General features: G+C 43.5%; 2 protein-coding genes across 2 annotated transcripts; both read right to left on the reverse strand.

The window, feature by feature from the left end:
• Nucleotides 1–1,591: 1,591 nt before the first annotated feature.
• On the reverse strand, nucleotides 1,592–9,142 carry LOC114910677 (collagen alpha-1(II) chain-like). The gene is made up of 15 exons (XM_029252608.1): nucleotides 8,970–9,142; nucleotides 8,804–8,857; nucleotides 8,545–8,598; nucleotides 8,370–8,423; nucleotides 8,119–8,172; nucleotides 7,222–7,275; nucleotides 6,542–6,595; nucleotides 6,350–6,367; nucleotides 5,904–5,957; nucleotides 5,680–5,742; nucleotides 5,139–5,304; nucleotides 4,215–4,324; nucleotides 3,955–4,035; nucleotides 3,670–3,852; nucleotides 1,592–2,005 (listed from the first exon to the last, which is right to left on the reverse strand). The coding sequence occupies exons 2-15, from the start codon at nucleotides 8,834–8,836 to the stop codon at nucleotides 1,841–1,843; spliced, it is 1,143 nt and encodes a 380-aa protein (XP_029108441.1). The 5' UTR covers nucleotides 8,837–8,857; nucleotides 8,970–9,142; the 3' UTR covers nucleotides 1,592–1,840.
• On the reverse strand, nucleotides 8,966–24,083 carry LOC114909080 (collagen alpha-1(III) chain-like). The gene is made up of 20 exons (XM_029252841.1): nucleotides 23,991–24,083; nucleotides 23,167–23,220; nucleotides 22,652–22,696; nucleotides 22,410–22,454; nucleotides 21,469–21,576; nucleotides 19,031–19,084; nucleotides 18,249–18,302; nucleotides 17,780–17,833; nucleotides 15,734–15,841; nucleotides 14,962–15,015; nucleotides 12,837–12,944; nucleotides 12,452–12,505; nucleotides 12,142–12,195; nucleotides 11,987–12,040; nucleotides 11,084–11,137; nucleotides 10,621–10,728; nucleotides 10,453–10,506; nucleotides 9,836–9,889; nucleotides 9,412–9,524; nucleotides 8,966–9,023 (listed from the first exon to the last, which is right to left on the reverse strand). The coding sequence occupies exons 1-20, from the start codon at nucleotides 24,081–24,083 to the stop codon at nucleotides 8,966–8,968; spliced, it is 1,380 nt and encodes a 459-aa protein (XP_029108674.1).
• Between the last annotated feature and the right edge of the window lie 258 nt (nucleotides 24,084–24,341).

Raw genomic sequence — 24,341 nt, forward strand, 5'->3', positions numbered from 1 at the left:
TAAATTAAATGACCCATCAGGAATTTCCATGGAGTCACGAAGATGGTTCACAGTAAAACTGGGGGAGGGGAGGACTGACTGGACCAACTCAGACTGTCTACCATCTGACATGTGGTTCCTGTAATCAGTGGTCATCGACCAGTGTAACTGCAATACATCATGTTCGTATGTTAATAAAGGTATTTTAATTTTAAAGACTGAATCCCAACAGGACATGGACATTAAAAATGGCTGAAACCAGACAACCTGAACACACCGAGTCACACTCCCAACACAAGTGTAATATTGTTTATTGGACTGACAGGTTATCATGAAAGCAAGGACACACCTTTAATATGTCCACATCAAATGACCAGCATGAAGACAACAGCACAACCGCAAAATGCTGTAAAAAGGGAGTGTGATGTGTGAAGTAGCACCGAGGAGTTGTCTCAGCCAGCTAAGGCAACCGTATTTAACTGTCCTCCTTGCACTGTGTAGAGTATTTACCAATTTACAGAAAAATAAAAAAAAAAGTTTACAGTTTACAAGAGGTTCCATTCTGTACATGTTTTTATAAACTGAAGAATCAACAAAGGACAGATTTTTTCCTCTGGTTTTGGCTAAAATGGAGGCCACATTCCCTGTTTTGTTCAAGGGAATAAGTGTCCAGCAGCATTGAAGAATGATGTTGATGCCAAGGCAAATGTAGTCCAGCGCATCTGAGTTCCACTAGATCGCTCTAGTCTGGACGTGAACGCAGCAAGACCTTGTTATGAAAAGGTGACGGCCACAAGGCTATGAATACAAGAGCAGAAAATGAGATGAGATGCTCCCCAAAAAGCCAGACTACTGCACATGTCGAACTTAAGGAGGTGGCTTTAGTGATAAAATAAGACCGTTAGTTATACAAAGTGAATCCATCCCTTATGCACCATTTCAGCCGTCAACAGATGAACCACAATGTTCGGTAGCATCACACATATTAGAGTGCAGGAATATGAATGTGCAACGTTGTTTTTTCAGTTCAACCTGAGATTTTGGACTTCTGGCTCAGAAACTGGGATGTAAGGCTCCATACCCTCTGAGCCATTCAATTTTGTCCACTCTGAAGGACATTTGTTTTTAAGTGTACCTGCCCACCTGTAGATGCTATAATGCTGTAATGACCAAAAGCTCTTTATAGAGGACATTCTAGACTTTTAAATGACAGCACGTGTTTGGACGTAGGGCTTGCAAAACTAAAAATCCTAGAAATGTATCCAAAACAGAGTATATTTTTGGTGGGTCTCAAGAGGATATGATTTACCTCAGGTGTTGATTAGATGGATTACGTTTGCTTATCATCCTATGGGTGCTACAATGACCGAGTGCTAACTCATGGAGGCATGTTTATTGGGTAAATCCCATATTAGCTGTGTCCCTCACCAGAACACGTTGTTATGCACTGCAAGCAAAGTGTGCCTTGGGATTACCCAGAGTCGACGTGGACAGAATCAGGTACAAAAAATACCACTCACAGAATACAAAGTACACCACTGCTACAAAACGAGGGAAAAAGTACCATTATACATTTAAAAAAAAACAAAGAAAAATGTATAAATTAGCACGTTTCAATATGAATGTCTCTGTAAACAATTTAAAAGCAATAGTCCTCCTACAGAACTTGTGCCTGGTGATACTGCTGCCTTCTCTGGGGGTCATAAATAAAGAATGAAAAGAAAAGTCCTCTCCATGGCAATGGCCGGAGGCAAAAGCAAAACAAAAGAAGAGAGATGCCCTTTGGCCCTGTTTTCTCCAGCTCCTCTGGTTCCTGACTGGTCCGCTGTGTTGGCAGGGTTTCCCGGGTGCCCCTGTCCGCCTAGCTAAAGCACGCAGGTCCCACGGTGAAGCCAAACTCCTGTGTGAAGCTGTGATTTCTCTCACCGCTGATGGACACCGCCAGGTCTCTGATGGGGAGAAGATCCAGGTCCTCGAACTGAAACATCATCTCCCGTGGACCCAGTTCCTCTGATTCCATGTGGGACTACAGCATCAACACAACAATGTGTCAGCCACTGAGCACTGTCATCACAAGACTACCGTATTGCTGATATTTCATTACTGTTGTTCCAAGAATAACAAATCTTCTCATCACAGATGATTTATTCAAATGTATTAAAGAAGTCCTAATTTCATTAGTGATTTCATTCAAGGCATATCCATAGCATACATTTTATACACTGTCCTTTCTTACAGCTTTAGATTCTAGTGTACTGAGAGCAGCACATGTCTGGAGTCATTAAGGCTGCCCCCTCACAGTTGGAGGTCCTAGGTTTGAATCCCCACTTCTGTCCCCACTTGTGTCTATACACACACACACACACACACACACACACACACACACACACACACACAGATCATCTGAAACGGCTTGTCCCATATGGGGGTCGCAGGGAGCCGGAGCCTAACCCAGCAACACAGGGTGTAAAGCCGGAGGGGGAGGGGACACACCCAGGATGGGACACCAGTCCATTGCAAGGCACCCCAAGTAGGACTTGAACCCCAGACCCACTGAAGAGCAGGCCCTGACCAAACCCACTGCACCACCATGCACCTCCTCTTTCATAGTACTCTTGATCAAAGTTCTAATCCTCAATTTCTCCAGTAAAAATTACCCACCTGTAAAAATTTGCAAATCAATCATGTCTCACTTCCTGTTATTGTCAGGTGGTTCTCCACTAACAACAGGGTTCAGTGACTCCACGATAAGTCAGCTTCGGTGTTGTTCAAAGACCAACTTATACTGTATTGTATAAACCATAAGGATTTATAGTTTATAATAAATACTCATATTTAATTAACATTCATGAGTGCTATATTGTATAACAGGGCTTTGTTAAATTTTTCAGTAATTTCACACATTACTCATATTATAATACTACTGATGTAGAATAATAATAATAAAAATACAGTTAACCCTTGAACAACACAGGTCTGAACTGCACAGGTCCACTTATATGCAGATTTTTTTCAATAAATATATTGGAACATTTTTTAGAGATTTGCGAGAATTTGAAAAAAAACTCGTAGACGAACTGTGTAGCCTACAAATATCAAAAAAATTAGGTATGTCATGAATGCATAATATATATGTAGATACTAGTCTATTTTACCATTTACTAGCACAAAAAATACACGGAATATGTATAACATCTACAGTATTTTGTATAAGACAGTATTGCTGTAGGTACTGGCAGATGGACAGACAGTCGATTCATCTTGTAAACAGACAACGTAAACTTATGGTATCGATAAATACAGTACAGTAAATGTATTTTCACTTCCTTATGATTGTCTTAACATTTTCTGTTCTCTAGCTTACTTTATTGTAAGAATACAGTATATAATACATATAACATACAAAATATGTGTTAATCGACTGATTATGTTATCGGTAAGGCTTCCGATCAACAGAAGGCTATCGGTAGTTAAGTTTTTGGGGAGTCAAAAGATATACACGGATTTTTGACTGCGTTGGGGGTCGGCACCCCTAACCCCCGCGTTGTTCAAGGGTCCACTGTATAACGCGGTGGCCATTGTAAGTCCAGATTGGTGTAAGTCACATGAGCTGTAAGCAGCGGACCACCTGTACATTGAAAGGGAGACCAAGTACGATATTGTTCAGGAAACGTGCCAAAGAAATCATACCACACAGTCCCGGAGTGTGCCCAGAAAGCTTTGCCTCCTTGTGTCTGCCAGGAATTTAACCTCCCTCTCTTGCTGGCTCTGCCTGCTTCCCCGCTGACAAGAGAAGATTATTGTCTGAACAGCCACCTTGCTGTTGAGCCGCAGGAACCTCATCTGTACAATGCTGGCTCCCGGGTACTCGAGCTGCGAGGGATGATACAATGAAGGTGAGCACTTCCCATGCTGGTATCACAGGGTGAAGTACAATCGGAGAAGTGAGTAATGAACATGGGGTTTGTGTCCCACCTGAAATCCCTTGTCCAGCGTGCTCAGCCAGAGGAACGCACTTTGCTCCCCAGCATCCTTCAGCCATGCTTTGATGGGCATCTGTGGGCAGAGAAGTTAGAAATTCCCATCACGGCACAGGTATTGGTCTTTGGATTACAAGGTGACAGCTTCAGCAGCAGACATTACTCTTGAAGGACCAGAAGTTCACCACACCGTAAAGAACGATGGGATATTTTACGGAGAGCTCTCTTGTTTGGCAAAGATTCATTTCAAATGACCTGTGTTTCCCTGGGCAACAGGCACGTCTTCCCCCCCTCAGTAGTGAAGTTACAATAGACGAGAAACGCATCCAAAGGGCTGCCCTGGTTGGGATCGATGTAATACAGCCCTAGAAAGATAACAATGTTGTAAATATTGCTCCAATTGTTGTTCTTTTAACTGAGCAGCAGGAACATGTGGACAGCAGTGACGACTCAGAGATCAGCAACGCTTCGAACAACATTTACAACATCATGAACAGGAACAGCAGTGAAGGGGGAAACGTTTAAATAAATCAGGAAGCAATGAAAAAAATTATGGGAACAAGGCTGTCAACAACTCCAGAAACAATGAGAACAATGCCAACCTCAGGAACAATATTAATAATCCCAGGAACAAGAACAGTAATAATGAGAACAGAAACAGAAACAACAGCAATAACTGGAGGAACAAGAATGAGAACAATTGGAACAACAGCAACAATGGGAAAAAATACTATCATCAATGACAGAAGCAGGAGCAATATCAACAACAAAAGGTAAAATATCGGCATTAACAAAGGGAGCAAGAGGAACACCAACATGCTGCACGTCAGTACTCACACACACACATTTTCAGAACCACTTGTCCCATACAGGGTCGCAGGGAACCAGAGCCTAACCCAGCAACTCAGGGCGTAAGGCTGGAAGGAGAGGGGACACACCCAGGACGGGACGCCAGTCCGTCACAAGCACCCCAAGGGGGACTCGAACCCCAGACCCACCAGAGAGCAGGACTGCGGTCCAACTCACTGCGCCACCACACCCCCTACCTCAGTACTTCTGGGACTAAAAGTGGAGCTTCAATATGTTGAGGTGTGTGACCATTAAGCTACCTGCTACCTGTGTATAACCAGCCACATTTGTGCTGAAGTCACAGCGAGGATGAACAATGGAGGTTCTGACCGCTGGTGTAGTTGGGCTGGCAGAGCTGCAGCTCCAGGCAGGTAGTGGCGGGGTGCTCCTTGGTGCCATCAGGGGGGTCCAGAAGCAGCCGCAGGTCTTGCTGCAGGGATTCCAGCAGGCTCCGGATCAGCGGGTAGTTGGGCTTGTCTGCCACGTACATAAGGTCCTAAGGCCAGTGACAAAAAGTCAGGCAGTAGGATTGGGTGAGAAATTAATAAGACTTTTAGACAGACAGACAGACAGATGCACAATATACAGCACCAATTATTGATAAAACCATACATACAATGCCGTGAAAAAATATTTACCCCCTTTCATATTTTCTCTATATCTGAGATTTTCATTATCTTTGAAGTTAATTTCTTTCCATCAGTTCTAGTAATATATGTATAGAGCCGAAGAGACAAAAAAAACATATTGTTTTTATCTCCTTTCCTTGGCTTGGAAAATAAAGAAATTAAATTAGTGTTTGTTAAGACAAAGCTACTGAATAATTGTATATATTAAGAATAAGCGCTTATAGGAAGACATGAAAACTTGCCTTAATCTGTGCCAGAGTGAAATTCACCAAGGAGCCCGGGGGCCCTGGGGGTCCTGGCGGCCCCTATAATGAACACAAACAGCCAAAGGGTACGCTTATGATACTGTAATTCTCAGCAAGTTTTGAAGCATCAGACAGGGTGCAATCTGGTGCATATAGCAGAGCTGCCATCCTCTAATTTACATCAGAATCTATTTAGGAATGAGCTCATGATGACTACTCACATCTGGGCCCCTCTTGCCAGCTGGCCCAGGAGGTCCATCAAATCCTTTCAGCCCCTGATAGTAGACATGCTCATTAATTGCCTCATTCCCCATCATCCACTGGATTATTCTTCATTTAATGAAATACAGTTTACTTCGGTTTACATAAATGTGCAAAAATTAAAGATTCATGCAGCTGGTTTGGTTCAGCGCCATTGAAACTCAACGCAAAACATTTACTGCTTTGGCACCGTAGCGGAGAGCTTCTTTTGCAGAAACCCTTTAATTCCTTCTCATCTCTAAACACTATATTTGGGTAACATTGTCTCCTGTTTTGCAGTGATACTTTAGTTATTTCCATCTGCACCCAGCTTTAACACAATTTATTTTATCAGCATCCATATACTTAAATTAAATTACATCTTAAATTACATCTACTGCAGTACAGCCCCTGGGCATCAACTTACCTTTTGTCCAAACAGGCCCTATGGAGAGAATAAAAACCTTCTGAAATATACTTCAGCTGCAGGTACAGTCACTCCACATAAATTGAACTTCATTTCCTGTAAATTGCCTTGTTTTGGCTGGCTCATTAAAGTTACCACACTGCCTTGTTATAGACGATGGACCACTTGCAATATGTTTATGAGACAACTCACGGGCAGTCCAGGGACACCAGGCCTCCCTCTCGGTCCAGTGGGGCCAATGTCACCCTGAAGAAGGAATACAGTCTTGGTGAGCTCCCCCATGTCTCCATACTGTATGCAGCTTTGCCTAAAGAGTCTGTTTACATACTGCATCAACAAGGGAGATGGTTCACCAAACAACCCTTTGCAATAGGACAGGCTATGTATGTTATAAGTTTGGGTAAAAGGCAATTATTTTCATCAGTGACCCATCTAATGGAAGGTGATCAACAGTTCAGAGTAGCTACAGAGTGCTTTCATTTCAGCAGATCATCTTAATTCCATGTGATTACAGAAGCCCAGCTCAGGGGATGAGAGCTCTCCAGCGCTCAGTGAATGCAACGCTACACTTGTTCACTTGCTTGTTTGACGGTCTCGTATTAACACCACAAGAAAGCATATAATCTAAATGTCTCCCACAAATGATGAATCGCAGAGTGTGAAATTTTAGATTTCAGAACATTTTTTTTTGTCCTCTGTCTTCCAGGTTTCCGCAGCTCTTCCAGCTCCCTGGAATGGGATATTGATAACTGTGGACATGTGTAGTGAATCAACTAATAAACAAACTGCCTGTGTATTAACTGTTCATTTGATCAGCGAGTATGTCATTAAAACAGAAGAATATATTTTTATGAACAAAATTTGCTGTTTACCTGCTCTCCCTTCTGTCCTGTTGGTCCTGCTTCCCCAGGGGGGCCTCGGACGCCCTGAAGAAAACACAAGTTGCTTGAACATCTTATACAGACACTCATGTGTATACAGAAGAAGAGTCTAGAACAGGCCAATCAAGATGAAGACCCACAAAGAGAGCCAATACTCCTATACCCTCACCAACATCATCAGGACACACATCAAGACAAACTCAGAAAACCAAAAACAAGACCTAGTGGTTTTATATCAACACCAAAACTAACACCCAGTGCTTTTAGATCCACACCAAATCTCAGACCTGGTGCTTTTAGATCCACACCAAGACCAACACCTAGTGCTTATAGATCCACATTAAGACCAAAACTGGCTGATTTTAGATCCACACCAAGACCAACACCTGGTGATTTCAGATCCACACAAAGACTAAGATCTAGTGCTTTGGACCCCAAACCAAGACGATCAACACCATGAAAAAGGTCTGGTGCTGTGAGATCCACAGCGAAACTAAGACTTGATCATTTAAGACTCAAACCAAGACAAACAGCCATTTTCTGAAACTTGGACATAGACCAAGACTGTACAATCACTATTCCATCTCTGATACACACAGAATGTGGTAGCCCAGTGTGCATCATTTAGCTATACGAAAGTCTCCTTCTGATCCAGCAACTGTGGGGGAATATATTACATCTAATAGCCTCTATAAGAAATCAAATTAATTAGGTGCTGTGGCATATACCCTGGTTTTGGCAGGCAGCTGAATGTGCAGATCTCTTTCAGCAGCCAATAACTGAACCAGTTGTGAACCTCACCGGCGTTGATTAGCATTGCTTCTCCGAAGAAAGCTTAAGAAGAGGACTCAACCCCTGTTTTAAAGAATGAGAGAAGTCAAGTCATACCTTAGAACCGCCTTCTCCAGGTGGGCCAGGTGATCCCATTGTCCCTTTCTCACCCTGTTAAAGATGACGGACAATATTACTGCTTAACAAAGCCACAACCTTTATGAGCAATCAATGAGGAATGCAATGGAAACTTACTTGGTCTGATGACAAATTAATGTGAAGTACGCAATGGTGTTATCAGCATTTCTATATATCACAGCACTCAACAAAATCACTTTATCAGATTTCACAGTCAGGTGATGTTATACCTCCAGCCCTTTTTCACCCTGGTCTCCTTTTACTCCTGGAAGACCTGGAACTCCCTAGGAAAGTTTGCGGTCAGGGTGCATGGAAAGGAAGACAACTGTTGTTCACACCTATTTTTTCTGACACAGATATGACACATGAATGGAAAAGTATGAAACAGGTGCCACGAGGACTTACTGCAGACCCTGGTCGCCCTGGAGGTCCAGGCATCCCCATGCCCCCACTGTCTCCCTGGAGGAAAACCAGTAAAGAGGTTCTGAAGCTAAACTACGCAGCCACAAGTAACCAGAAATGCACACGAGTCGTATATCATACTGTATGAGTGACACATGAGTGACTTGAACCGCTGCAATGACCAACCTTGTGACATGGGAACTATATGAAAAATCAGTCAATGTGTCCAAAAAGAAATTTGGCATTGCCATTGACCCCTGACCTTTTCTCCTCTTGGTCCTCTCAAACCTCTCATTCCAGCTTTTCCTCGTTTGCCCTGAGGGAAATTGATCAGGTTTGGAAGACTATGACATTCACATGGTACCAGCATCCATACACTGAAACGACTTGGCGAGTAAAGCTTCCATCTTAACAAGGAAGACCCTCACCGGTCTTCCAACTGCTCCCAACTTTCCTGGATTTCCATCTCTGCCAGCTTCACCCTAAAACACAAAGCTGTGAGAATGAGCCCAGTAACCATTCCTTGTGCGCTCAAGAAATCCACGTACACTGCACAGTCCACACTTCACGCTCCTTTTGTTACAAACGGTGGAGTCATGAAATTTTGATCATACAAGCGTTTTTTTTATTTAACTAACTGCATTTTCTACACAAACCTCTTCTAAAATGTCCCTTTGTAGTGGAGTGACTGTGACCAGTGTTCACCTGCCTAGTCCTACAAAGAATTGGTTGTATTTATTGTGACTTATGGGGGTAAAAGTGAGCTTGGAGTTACAAACAAAACAATTTACAAACAGCCAGCTTGGTTTGTAAATTGAGGAGCCAGTGTATTCAGATTAAAAAAGTTCAGAATAAAGGTGTCCAACTTACAGGGAAGGCATGTTGTACAGGGCATTAAGAGAGAGGAGTACACACAATGTGATGTTTACCTTCTCTCCCTTTGGCCCATGTTTCCCATCACGCCCTGGGCTACCTGTGGCACCCTGGAATAACCACCAAACAACAATCAACGAACAGGAGCACCACCTTCTACACGGGAAAGGGAGTTTCAAAAGAGATTATGATGTGAACTTTCTCCTCATCTTGACAAAACTGTAAGAGAGCTTTCACATATGCAAATGATTGTGAGTATTGAAAACTGCCCTGTCCCACATGGTTTTTGAACCTGAAGCTATTAAACGACACTTCACACTATTTCTGTTCTTCACAGCCATTAGAGACTTGTACAGCGCAGTCAGTTTCCATGGCAACCAGACAATTTCCTCCAAATGCTATGTGAACCCTGAGAATTCACCTGATGTCCTGGTAGTCCTGGTGCCCCCTGTGCACCTGTCTCCCCTGGCACCCCCTAGAGGATGGTGGCATCCACAGGTAGAATAAGATTAGATAAGCGACACAGGAACAAACTAATAGACATAAATATGTACAACCTGTACAAACCACAGAGTCGGTTGCGTATTGTCATCGTATCAGGCTAGGCGTTTTAACTGTACAAGTCATAATAAATGCTCTGAGGAGATGTTGCTTATCGTGAGTTCAAGGTGGGTATGCAGAAGCAGAAATAAAGCTAATGTGGGTGAGATCTTTGGCTGAGGTCATTGTACTGAGAGGGAAAAATAATGATGTGCATATGTTTTGTAAACCATTTCTCTAACATGGGACTGTTGCAGACTAACCATGGGTATTGTCATGTATACTCATGCTGTATGTTGGAAGTTTTACACTTATGAATATTCATGTCCCTTCCCTTATAGACCACAGAGATAAATATATCGATAAAATGCATTGCTCAGGGAGCTTCTCTTTGTGGTTTTACTCCAGTATGCTGTTTTTGTGAAGATACTTGGAATAAATAAAGCTTTTTACAACATCAAACTAAGAGAGTCTGAATTCTAAATTCTTCAACAGTACCTCTAATCCAAGCAAGCCTGGTGGCCCCTTGATGCCTGGTAAACCCTCTGGTCCCTGGGGAAGAACAGCAAGGCCTTGAGTTTCAGAAGTTTCTCCATCGTCACAAATCTAAGAGACTGAGTAGGGCAGCTGTGGGATCCAGTGGAACAACAGCCCCAGTTACCTCACCTGCTGCCCTGGTTCCCCTTTGACCCCTGGATTGCCCTTCTCGCCCTCGGGACCTGGCAGTCCCTGGGGGCCAGAGCTTCCTTTTGGGCCAACGTTTCCTGGTGAGCCCTACGACAGAGATGAATGTGAGTTTATCACACACTGAATGAAACCGCTTGTCCCGAGTGGGGTTGTGGCAAACCAGAGTCTAACCTGGCAACACAGGGCGCAAGGCTGGAGGGGTAGGGGACACACTCAGGACAGGACACCAGTCCATTGCAAGGCACCCCAAACAGGACTCGAACCCCGGACCCACCAGGGAGCGGGACCCAGTGAAACCCACTGCACCACCACACCCCCCAGTACACACACAGCTCAATGCACATCTCAGCATTACGAATGTGTGTATGTATGTGTGTCTATGGCTTTGTTGATGGTTCTGTGTGTCACGTGATGTACACAATGCGGTTGGGGGGATACTCACCTGAACTCCCAGTTTCCCAGTGTCCCCCTTCATTCCTGTTTCCCCAGCCAGCCCCTGTGGATAAAAATTAACAGCATTACAGCAGCTTGCAAACCTAAAAGCAAAGACCTTAAAGAACCAGTCACTTGAAGTTTTGACTAAATATTTAGTGGACACTTTAATCCAGAGAGACTTATAGTGTTAACTTTCTTAGACCAATTAACCTGTTTATACAACTCAGAAATTTTTACAGTACAATTCAAAGCATGCACTTTGATCAAGGGTACTACAGCAGGTAAAATGGACATTCGTGGCCATTGGCCAGTAACTGGTGGCATAATGGTTAAGCCCTTTAAGGCCTTGGCCTTCTTACCTGCTGTAGTACCCTTGATCAAAGGGTTTTTGTGTCTTGTCTTGTGTTGAGCCAAATTATTATGTAAAAAATGTTTCCAGAAATGTTCAGTTAATGTATGAGTGTACATCAGTGAAAGATTGTTTATCGCACTGTTCATCCACTGTCTTCAAAAAGCTTTTACTTTTCTCTACGTGCGTTTGGTGTTGCATACATATTTAATTTTGAATTAGAGTTCTGAAATAAATTTATTTAACATTTTTAAATAACAGTAGGGCCATTAATGTGGATGATTGGCCACCAAATTGACTAGGGAAAAAAAAAAACACACGAACAAAAATATGGTCCCTGTCTGCAAAGACATAGAAAATCATAATAAAAGCATATTGGCAAACTTAGTCTATAAAGTCTACATCCAATACAGAAAGCATTTATTACTGGATCCCTTCGTAAACACGTTGCTGTTGTTCACGTTACGTGAAGACACTCCCGTCTTTCCTTATGCACATCTATTTACACCCATGAAAGGAGTACCCAACAGTAAACCACAGGTAGAGGGTATGAGCCAGCACCTCGGGCCCTTGCGGTCCCGGCTCTCCGGTCACACCCCTGGACCCGGTCTCCCCCTGAAAGACACGGCAGTGCAGGTTAAGTGGTTCACGCGCACAAACACCACAGAAAGTGAGCGGCTGAGACGCGACGATCCAGTATTGTGTTCCACGGTCACCTTCTTCCCCAGTGGACCATCCGATCCTGGTGATCCCACAGGACCTGTAACACCCTACAGGAAGACAGCAAGGACTTTTTGTCACTAGACTCGTCTTGTAAGCGCAACCACTATTACTCTTTTAAAACTGAGAAGAGGAAGCTGGGCTTTACCATCAAGCTTTATTACAACTACACCTGTCTTACATGCTGAGAAAAGAATAGACAGCCTTCTTCTCTTCTAAATAATACAGTTAACCTTTCTATGAATTTAAAAGCAATTAAGGTGGTCTTTTAAAAACAAAATGAAGGAGCCTATAATGGTCACCCACCTGTAGCCCTGACAACCCGGCGGGTCCAGTTCCTCCCGTGAGTCCGACCTCACCCTGGTAAAAACAGAAGGCTTATTAAATGCGCCATGCCGTTGCAGGACACCTCCGCTTCACACCTACTCACCACACATCATCAGCATCAATTTGCAGTGGATTAGTAATTTTCCAGTTCACTTTACAAAGTCCTACAGCTAGCCCTTCTTATAGGCAACGTTTGTGATATCAGTCAGAAAACAGAATAAAGGAACATATTTCATCTGATGAAGAAAAAAAAATTAGGTTAGGCTCATGTCATTCTTACAGCAACAAGGAGAGATAAGGAAGACACATCATGCAGTGACTGTCTGTTGCCATGACAATCAGAGGATGCTGTTCATACACCCACCGGCAGACCCATGTGGCCCTTCTCTCCTTTCGGCCCTCTCTTCCCATTGGCCCCAAGGGTCCCAGACAGCCCCTCTTGCCCTGAGAATCCCCGAGGGCCCACGTCTCCCTGTGGACGACAGCTCCTCTTACTACAGATTGTTTATGGAAATATGACTATGCAGTGATGTTAAGAGCTTGAACCTCCTGGAAAGCTCAGGATCAAGGATTGCCCCGTTTTCCACACCTACCCCGGATACCACAAAACGGCCATAGACCACTGATAAATGTCAGTGTATGTCAACATGAAGGCACCAACGTGTCAGATATGGATGCACCTGGACTCGAATATGTGCTCCCAGCAACACTTGCTGCCGTGACTCCTAGATTTGGCCTAGAGTCAGCCTGCAGCGCGAAACTCCTGAACTTTCAAAGTGAGCTTTCGAGCCACATCTTACCTTCACTCTAAGATGTAATGTCATGGCTTTGAGCTCACAGGGGGATCAATGAGCTCGATACACGCAAATGGAGGAGAAACTCCGGAGGAGGGCTGAACAGCTCGAGGCCCCAAGGGCTGGGACTGCACACATTGATTTTAGAGTCACCTTCATTGGTTTCTGAATTAAATCACCATGCACGCTGACTTAAAGCACCCGTCAATCCGAACCTTGAACCCAACCTCCTCAAGCACCGACATGGATTCGATGTCGATTCGGCGGCGAATGTTCACTGAGGAATTGTACAAACGAATTGAATCTTGACCTTTTAATTTATTACAATATGAAACTTTGACGAACAAGGTTCGAACTATTGCCGAATCGTGAAATAGCGGTACTATAGACGACTCTTTGTACTCACTATATAAGCAAATCCTCGCACGCGCGTAGAGGACCTTAAGAATATTCGAGAAATAATGCCCTATTTTTGATAAATATGTGAGATATTTTGCTCTGTACAAATTAAAAATATGCTAGTATTTGAAAAAATTGTTCAAACTTGTAGTACAGTGAGGCACCTTGAAAATAATTTTTCATTGCTAACACCCCTACTGATGAACTCGCCCAACAATTCATGTTTACCAAAACACTAATAATACATTTTCCTTTTAAAATCTATTTTTATTTTACAAAACAAACCTTCCCGAAAAATTATACGAAGTGATTATTCGCACGGCAGCCGTGTCTGGGATGATGATAATTTGACTTCAAGACACGGAGGATCAGTGCCATGTGTTTTTTAAGATAGGGTACTGCAGAAAATACCTTACTGTCATGACACTTATAAATTGGTTAATTTGTTTGCAAAAAATATTTTTTGATAAATGGAGATCAATTTCAGGCGTCATTCTGATAACCACTCAGCTCTTGACCTTATGACTTATGGAAATAACTTGGGTGAGTGATTGTCCTTTGCTTGGCATTTTGAATTAATCATAAATATCATGAATCCTAACAGCTCTGATACTGTTGTTGATTACAGTAAGAATCGGGATAGAGGCCGTTCATTTAATAGTATGAATATCTTAATTTTTGACCCCCTCCAAGACCGATTGAGACTTCGGACTGACATTCCTGTGTAAAAGCATGTACACACATAGCGCCAACAAATATTAAGCTTAATAAAATTTAACGAAAGCTTAACAAAAGCACAAGCACTCAAGAATGTCACAAAAAAAGTTGATCTTATAAGTTGCGAAGGTGTTTCTGCAAGTAGAAAAAGGAATGGTGTGTTACATCCGCTTGGAACAATGACAAATGTCTAGAAAAGATGCAAAGATGGCCACAGAGACGGACAATGGTAAAAGTAGGTGAATCTTGACCCGACATATTTTGTGGACTGGGGAACGACCGGTGAATCTTCACCCAATCTTAAGGGAGGACTGGTGAATAGAAGGTGAATCTTTAACTTATTTCCCCCCCAAAAAAACAAATCCAGGTGAATGCTTGAGGGGGGTGGGTTCAAGTTTCTAATTGACAGGTGCATGAATCACAACCACTGTAATTAAAAAATTAAGTGTACTAACAAAGAGAAGGTATGGTCAGTGACCCTGGAGGGACACACACTTGTGTTTCATGTGTGTACAGTAACTACAGCACCCTGATGTGTCCATTATGGTGAATGCATCGATATGAAATATTTTTTATGACCTTGTCTCCCTTGGGTCCAGGGTCACCAACATCACCCGGAGGGCCAGGATCCCCCTGTGAATGAGAAGAACATGGAACACAGGAGGGTTTACAGCACTGCTACTCTATTTGGACCCTAGAGAGGGTAGAGCAGCTGGCAAAGAGACACAGTTTGTCCAATGTTCATGGATCCAAATGGGGTGTAGTGGTTAGAAGTGTCGCCTTCCAACTGAAGGAACTGGGTCCAAATCCCTACTCCTGCCTACAATCAAGGTATTTACCCTGAAATGACCCAGCAGTCTAAGCTTAAATCAATGCGAGTAGCTCAATGTAGAAAGCAAATATTGTAAGCTGCTTTGAAGAAACGCTTCAGCCTAACGAATAAATGTAAGTGAGTGAAGCAGAAAAATAATGATTTTCCATTAGGGCAGCACCCTGCAGTGTGTTTTATTTTCCAGCTCAGCGTCCAAAAAATGATTCCACCGTGTCCTTTTCGTATCGTTCAGCTGAGTGCCGACTTTCTAAGTCTTACAACAGGCAAGGACAAGGGCTAATTTATTGCTGGCTTATTTATTTTGTTTGGCTGGCAGGCACTTCAGTCACATTCAGAGAAATTTACACATCTTACAATCGCACCCATTTATGCTGTTTGATTTTCTTTGCCGGAGCAATCAAGTTGAGTGCCTTCAATGCTGACGTGTTATTACAAATCCAGGGTGTACGACCACTGCGCACCTGGTGCCTGCGGTGTATGAAAGTGTGAGAGTCAGAGGTCAAAGTGTGGAACACTCACTTCCTTGCCCCTTGGTCCTGGGTGTCCCTGAAGGCCTTTTAATCCCTGTGGCCCTGGATCTCCAGCATGGCCCTGGGGGCCAGGATTTCCACATGGACCTCGGTCCCCCTGTCATAGCAAAGAGACAGAGAGAGAAAGACTAGAGAGGCCTGCAGTACACTGTCATACTCACACCATCACCCAAAACGAGATGTCTTCATGCCCTTATGAAGATATAAACCACATATTAGAGATGTCAGAAGAGCAAGCTGACACAATTACATAACCTCAGTTTTCCAACCAAAACAAGCTGCCAACCATTATTCCCAAAGTAATATTTATATCATTCTCCCTCTTTGAAGTTTTTAAAATGTATTCACCATTAGTCAATATAATAACTTTTTTAATAGAGCATCCTTCCCTAAAGCTATGGTGGTGCAGTGAGTTTGACTGGGTCTTGTTCTCAGGTGGTCTGGGGTTCAAGTCCTGTTTGGGGTGCCTTGTGATGGACTGATGTCCTGTCCTAGATGTGTCCCCCTTCAGCCTTACACCCCATGTTAGTGGGTTCGGCTCTGTCAGTGATGACCCCCCCCCATAGCGGACAAGTGGTTTCAGACTTCTCCAGTGAGCACTATGTAGTAGTATGAGCCTACACCTTTCCACCAAATGCTAGACATACTACAGTACGTTACTTACAGCGAGTCACTAGCTTCTACACAAGCAAAACGCACTCTCTCTCTCACACACTAAAGGCAATTTAGAGTTACCAATTCAAATGAAAGTATGTCCTTAGACTGTGAGAGGAAACCAGAGCACACACTGAAAACGCTTACAAACACTGGGAGAAGAATCAAACTACACATAGGCTAACTGGTGATTGAACCCACATCCTTTCATACTTCTCTGATGTTGAGAGACAATAGTGCTACTCGCTGCGACACCATGCCACTTGCCATCAAGTGTTATAGGCAGCACGGTAGAACAGCGAGTAGCCTTTGTCTCACAGCATCTGGGTGGTGTGAGAGGACATGGGTTTGATCCCCACTCAGTCTGTGTGGAGTTTGCATGTTCTCCTTGTGTCTGCGTGAGTTTCTTCCGGGTACTCTGGTTTCCTCCCACAGTCCAAAGAGATGTTGTTCAGGTTCACCCATAGACATAGTGTGTGAGTGTGTTCCGCTGATGTAAGGATGAGTGATCCATTGTAAGTAGTGTATCTACCAGTGTAAGTCACCATGGTGAATAAGGTGTGTGGGCTGATAACACTACACAGAGTTCATTGGAAGTCACTTTGGAGAAAAGCATCTGCTAAGTGAATAAATGTAAATACGGCGATGCAGAATTAAGAATGGCCACCAAAAGGCTGAACTGTGCTGAATCAAATCTAAAAAGTAAATCAACTGTTTAAGAGTCTCTGTACATCAATTGTACTTTGTATGATTGAAGAATTATTGGACAGCAATGCCTTACGGGAGCAATACCCAGAATTCCATAGGACTCATATGTAGAAGTAGTAGTAATATTAGTAGTAGTAGTAATAATAATATAAACTGCAGGAGTTATCCCGCTTGAATATGGCACCGAGGAGGACGACACAGGTGTAATCCTCACAAACACACACAATTCAGCAACGATGAAACAAACAGATCAGACACATACATTTTATGCACTGAGTTAATATGTAAATTAAAAATCTGCCTCGAGTTAATATGTAAATTACGTTACGAAATGGTATGTTACGTACAGAGGGATATAAAGAGCTCAATAATTCATGGCCAGCTGTGACACTTTCTGTTCTATTTTTACTTTTTATTACATTTGACCGCTGCCCCAGATGTCATGCTTAACATAAGCGAAGTTGAATACGTAGTGAAGGGGGCGCCAGGACCAGAAGCAGAGAGACGATGAAGAGGAATTTCACCTTGGAGACCAAGGATGCTTTGCGCTGCTTTGTTAGGAAGTAATCATGACTCATGAAAAACAGGTGGCTGTGAAAAATCAAACAGCTTAAGAATGTCAAAAAAAATTAATGAGGCAGTCGTGTTTATTCATTTTCCCGCTGTCACTCACCTGCTCCCCTTTCTTTCCCGGGTCCCCATCTGCCCCTCTTGGTCCCGGATCGCCCTGGAAACACATTAATGAAACACCTCCAATGAAGGTTAATGTATTCATGACACATAATACATTAATAGAGCTCATAGTAAACATAACAGACTTGATAAACAAATTTGACCCAGAAAGTCAGAGCAAAACTATCTTAAAAAACAAGCAATTTGTGGCTGTTGTTCTCCTTGTGTGTGATTTGTTTACTCAACAAACTATCTGTTGTTACATTTGCATTGCCTGCACACAGACCCCTATCATAACCTCCTCATCACACAAACAGCATGGCCTACGAAGGAAACGAATGCGGAAACGGAGCGCTGGGCCCGCCGGGATGGTTAACGTTCTCCCGCGAGGCTTTCACCTTCCCTTCCCCGGCCCCATAGGTGTCCTGAGCCACTCAGTGACCTTCATGCCTGAGGTGAGCCGTACAAACCTGTGGTCCCTCCAGCCCAGGTGGTCCCATGTCTCCTTGAGGTCCCAGCATCCCCTAAAATTTAAATTTGAGTTTACATTATATATTAATTTAACCTTCCACAGGAAACAACATTGCAAAAGCTCATTTACATTATTTTCATAATATATTATACTATATTAATATAACATTGTTATCATTTCTGCAGGGCTGTGACAATATCTGCTGGCTTTTCGCAAGGCGGCGGCTCAGATCTAAAAAGTACACAGTCATCCAGCTGTGACCTGGACAGAAAGGGAACCTTTACCATGGAGACCCACATGCCTTAAGTACCTTTGAGTGATGGCCCTTTAATTGTTTTATCGTCCAGTGTAACGGTAACGTATAAATTAAGAAAATTTGGAAACTTATTTATTATTTTGTTAGGTATAACTGTACGCTTTGTTTTTACATGTCGTGTGTTAAGCTGCTGTATGTGAATTTCCAGCAGGGATTAATAAAGTAATAGGGGATGTGGTGGTGCAGCGGGTTTGGCCGGGTCCTGCTCTCTGGTGGGTCTGGGGTTCGAGTCCTGCTTGGGGTGCCTTGTGATGGAGTGGCGTCCTGTCCTGGGTGTGTCCCCTGCCTCTGTTGCCGGGTTAGGCTCTGGTTTGCTGCGACCCGCTTGGGAAAGTGGTTTCAGACAGTGTGTGTGTGTGTGTGATTAAAAAAGCACCAGCCATAAAGGATCCATAAAGTACCATACTTTCCAACCCCATCCTATAAGCAAAGGAGCCTTCCTTCCCCAGTCACCCAGCACTCACCTTGTCTCCCTTTTCACCAGCTCGCCCCGACAACCCACTATCACCCTTCTTTCCCTGAAAAAAACCACAGTTTTGTAAGGTCCATGTGTTTGTAAGTCAACTTCAAAACACTTATAATAATTTGTTGTAATGCTGTGATAACGATGGACACAAACACCAAGATTCCTCTGAAGTATGGAAAGCAAAGAGAAGAATCATATGTGCTTTAACTCCTGCATTGCCTTTTATAATGAGTAAAAAAAAAAAACTCCAAGGTCCTTAAAAAACATAATATGTGAACATAAATGCTGCATTAGAAATAAGGATGAGGATGGATGTCCTATTGCCAGACATTTTAATACAATTTTACAAGGTCTCGGATTAGACAAATTGCCACAGTGGGCTGGTGGTGGATGTTTTTTGGATCAGGATTCTGGCCACATACACTTTCTAAACACCATCTGAACTAATGATCTCACTGAGGAGATGTCTTTCAACTCTTGCTCCTCATTGTTTATATCATTGTTACTACAGTATTACCTTCTTGATGACTACCACAAACTGTGTCATCCTTGATTTACATTATGTGCACTGTGTAGTTACTCACACACATTTACATCTATTTATTTAGCAGATGCTTTTCTCCAAAGCAACTTACAATGGATACTATGTAGCGTACACAGACTGTTAACTGATTTACTTTTTATATTTGATTCAGGGGGGCACGGTTGTGCAGTGGGTTGGACCAGGTCCTGCTCTCTGATGGGTCTGAGGTTCGAGTCATGCTTGGGGTGCCTTGCGACGGACTGGCATCCTGTCCTAGGTGTGTCCCCTCCCCCTCCAGCCTTACACTCTGTGTTGAGAGGTTAGGCTCCGGCTCCCCGCGACACCAAATGGGACAAGCGGTTCAGACAATGTGTGTGTGTGTGTGTGTATTTGATTCAGCACAGTTCAGCCTTTTGGTGACCATTCTTAATTTTGCATCACCATATTTACATTTATTCATTTAGCAGATGCTTTTCTCATTGGAAGGAACTTCCAATGAACTCTATGTAGTGTTATCAGCCCTCACACCTTATTCACCAAGGTGACCTACACTGCTAGATACAGCACTTACTCATCCATACATCAGTGGAACATAATCTCTCTGTCACTCACACACTATAGGTGAACCTGAACAGCATGTCTTTGGAGTGTGGGAGGAAACCAAAGCACCCAGAGGAAACCTACACAGACATGGGGACAACATACAAACTCCACACAGACTGAGTGGGGATCGAACCAACGTCCTCTTGCACCACGAGACAGCAGTGCTACTTGCTGTGCCACCAAAACACACATGCAGTTTCTACCACCACTTATCCTAAGCAGGGTCGCGGTGAGCCAGAGCCTAACCCGGCAACACAAGGGGCAAGGCTGGAGGGGACACACCCAGGATGGGACGCCAGGCTGCCGCAAGGCACTCCAAGCAGGACTCAAAGCCCAGATCCACCACAGAGGAGGACCCAGCCAAACCCACTGTGCCACCGCATCCCCCCGTGTAGTTACTCCTTTGTGTTACATTTTTGCCCAATGTTAACGATGCCATAACCTGTTTCATGTTCTATAAACTGTATAGACATCTTTGCATAGTCTGCACACACAGTGACGAAGGCATCCAGCCAAAATGCACCCGCATATAGTGCCAATTAAATTTATTTACTAAGTTAACAGAGCTGTCCACTGTTTTATTCCAAAAGGGACTACATTTGCCATAGACGAGATTTCCGCACCCAAGCTCAGCCCTTGGAGGTATACGGCATTTTCAGCCGAGTACAGCATGTTACCGGACATAACTATTTAAAGCAACTCCAGGAAATGACACCAGTCACACACTGTACCTTGTTGAAAGTTATAACTGGGGTAAATTGACTCAGTTTGAGAAAATTGACAGGGAACCAGAGAGGAAGCTATGTCGTTGTTTCCCTTTTTTCTTTTTTGATTCTGATAAGCCATCATGGAGAAAAGTTTAGGCTGTTCAGTGTGCTGCACACGCCGCACATCGAGGATGTCACTCTGATCGCATGCATATTGACATTTCGACCACAAGCAGGTATCTCATTTAATTTCAGACCATTTTAACAAAACATGTCTTACTATTTTTGCAGGACATCATGAATTATGGATGTGTGAAAGAAATCAGGAACTGAGGTTATCGGTGGCTCAGAAGGGGTTTGGTTCACAACCAGAACGCCTCACGAGGTACCATGGAAACATGGAGTGAGCAAAAGCTTGTCGTGCCGCCATGACAACGATGTCTGGCAGAGATGTAGCTTTAAATAGATTTCAGTGTCCTCAAACACCGTTTCAAAGAATCACGTTGAAATAGCTTTAAGAAAAAAAGGCTCAAAAGACAGAGGCTGCCGAAGAACCATGGAAGCACTTAAAACAGAAATGCTGGTGAAAAAGAACCCACTCACTGGAATTCCAGGTGGGCCAACCAGGCCTAGAGGGCCCTTGGGCCCCGAGCTTCCTGAAGGCCCCCGTTTACCCGCTCCACCATTTGGGCCTGGAGCACCTGGAGGACCCTGCCGGAGAAGTGAGAAGGGTGATGTTTTCTGCCAGTATTTTTTGACAACAGAATCATTTCACTTGAGGACAAGCGCTAAAAAATCTGAGGAAAAAAACTGGAGATTTTTAGCCTTGAATTGAGTCTTTTTCCACACCTTTTAAAGTAGCTAGCATTCAAAAGGGTCTCGTACATAATTCAATGTCATATAATTAAAGAAGGGTCTCAAACCCATCTCTTTCAGACTCATTACCTCCTGGCAGCTACGTAAAAGAGTCCGACACCCTCTGCTACGTTTATCTATGAATTTGCAGTTTGAATGTCACTTCTGTTGGTAACTATTTCAGGCACGTGACCCAGAAACTTGGTGTTATCAGACACACAAAAACTGTGCGTCGATAATCCTGTAATAAAGCTCTTCGTCTGTTGATTATGCACTTTTGTTCACTGCGAGTGATACCTCCCTCTGGAGAAAAGTCTGTACGAAAAGAAAAAAAAAACATAAATGTACCGTAAAATCCCTATTTAAAGCTCCCTGGGGGGGGGCGTTTATTAGAGGTCATATGGTAGTGAAATCGATCATCATTTCTCTCCCTAAAAAGTTCATGCAAATGTCACCAGTACATCGGATATTACCCCCTAGCATCCTGTCAACAAATGACACCTTTTAATCTTTGCTGCCGCTGTCGATTTTTTGTTACGGGCTACGGAAGAGATTGGGATTTAAAACTTGGTACCGGTAAGTTTTTTCATTCTTTTCTGATTACTTCAAAAAAACATACTGGGTATTTTCAAAAATGGGTGGGGGGCGTTAAATAGGGATTTTACGGTATATGTAGTGTTGACACTCACTGGTGCCCCTTGCAGTCCTTGGGGTCCTGGCTCCCCTACCCGGCCCTGGAAGGAGCGACATCCCATGATACATTGATAAATGACATCACAAGAAACGTGTAACAGTGTGCTCCTATCTCCTTCCCCAAGCTGTCAGTTAGTGTTAACATGGTTAAGAGTTCATTTCTAATCCCCAAACTGGATGCAGTCATTAAACATACTATACCCAGTTGTAAGTTCCACACCACTGAAGTGCAACTCACCTGAGGGCCAGGGGGTCCTCTCTCCCCAGGGGGACCCGGTGGACTCTGGAACATCATTATCGCGAACACATTACTGTAACAATTTTCAATGCCATTAAGCCTAGACACAGAGCATGATAGGGAGCCTCTCTCTCCCTTTCTCCATCCCAAACACCAACCCGCAAACACACAGTACAGTACACAGGCGCTGCTGACAAATACATGATAGTATGTAGAGACTCAGGGTGTTGAAGTGGTTAAGGAGCTGTACTGGTGAGTCAGAGACCCACTTGCCCCCGCCAGCAGGCAGTCTGCTGAGTTACCTATCCGTCATCCCTAGTACCTGACACAGAGTCCAGGTGGCTGTGAGACATGGAATTGGAAGGACATACTGACACTGGCATCAGTGTTTGAATCATGCCGAAAATAGCCCGTTATGGTAATAAGAGTAATCTTTCTGTTCCCCCATTCATTTCTGCAATGGAAGTGATGAAGCGACCAGGTGGGCTGATGGGCTGATGGAGATGCATGCCTACCGGAGGGCCACTCTTCCCTGGGGGTCCAGGCAGGCCTCGGACTCCAGGCTCCCCCTAGGGAAAGGGATGCAAAAACCCTATGTGAGGCCCCGTAAAAGGCTTGGGAGGAGAAGCAACATCTACGCATTTCCCTGGTGGACACTGATGGGTATATTCCACAAAAATGTATCTGGGAGTGCTGCATTTTCTCATAATCTACCCTACCTGCTGCGTAAGAATGCTGAGACTCCCAGCAGATGCACAAATAGAGCAGAGTGTGAATTAAAGGCACTGATCCCCTACCCTCTCTCCTGGGTGTCCTGGTCTCCCACGTATGCCAACCGCTCCTGGGAAACCCTGATGGAAATAGATAGATAGATAGATAGATAGATAGATAGATAGATAGATAGATAGATAGATAGACTTACACAAACTAATGATGCACATAATGAGTGAAATGAAGCACTTTCTGGTACAAAGACAGTTTAAATAAACAATTCAAAACATCAGCTATTACTAATTAAACCTTTAATGAGATTGAAATAAGTCAATTAAGACCAACAAAACACATTAAATTCTCCCCACTAAGCCCTGTTTAGCAACAGTCTTGCAATTTGCAGACAATTACAGAGCTTTTGCAGTTTGGACAGTCTCCATAATGGAAATTAAAAGTCAGCTGTGTCTCTGGAGAGAATCAATCCATGGATCTTCATGTGGTGGATGGATTCACATGCACACTTTGCCTTATAAGGTACTAATTAAGCCCCTCCCCATGAGTACAGTTAGGCCACTCCCCCTGATTAAAAACCTATTTCGATATCACTGGACGGGTATCACTTACATACATGCCTACTGGCCCCTGGGGTCCCTCCAAGCCTTCCTTTCCTGTAAATCCCTGGTGGGGGAAGAACTGAGAATGACTGAATCTCCTCCGCCATGTCCTGACACAGGAGGTCTCACACACACAAAGAGATGTCTATCTGCATGTGCGCACACACACATATCTACAGTCAAAAAATGCCTAAATTAACTCTTTTATAGGAAATTTTGTAGGCAGGACACCTACCAAGGCATGCTTAGTCATCCATTGCTGTAACGACTTCATTATTTGTATAATACTTGGACCATGCGGTACTTTGACATCTGTGAGGATTAACCTTTTAAAAAAGGTAAAATGTCCTCTGGATTGATCAAAT

This window comes from Scleropages formosus, chromosome 6 (assembly GCF_900964775.1).
Source record: "Scleropages formosus chromosome 6, fSclFor1.1, whole genome shotgun sequence".
NCBI lineage: Eukaryota > Metazoa > Chordata > Actinopteri > Osteoglossiformes > Osteoglossidae > Scleropages > Scleropages formosus.

Excerpts from the sequence above, each read along its gene's own strand:
- LOC114910677 (XM_029252608.1), bottom strand. The coding sequence starts at position 8,836 with ATGAGAGGTTTGAGAGGACCAAGAGGAGAAAAG. Across the intron at positions 4,325-5,138 it reads CCAGCCCAACTACACCAGCG|GGCTGTATTACATCGATCCC; the intron begins GTCAGAACCTCC and ends TTATCTTTCTAG. Across the intron at positions 2,006-3,669 it reads GCACACTCCGGGACTGTGTG|TCCCACATGGAATCAGAGGA; the intron begins GTATGATTTCTT and ends TTGATGCTGTAG.
- LOC114909080 (XM_029252841.1), bottom strand. The coding sequence starts at position 24,083 with ATGGCGGAGGAGATTCAGTCATTCTCAGTTCTTCCCCCACCAGGGATT. Across the intron at positions 22,697-23,166 it reads CAGGGAAGAGTGGCCCTCCG|AGTCCACCGGGTCCCCCTGG; the intron begins GTAGGCATGCAT and ends ATGATGTTCCAG. Across the intron at positions 10,507-10,620 it reads AAGGGGAACCAGGGCAGCAG|GGACCAGAGGGTTTACCAGG; the intron begins GTGAGGTAACTG and ends GTTCTTCCCCAG.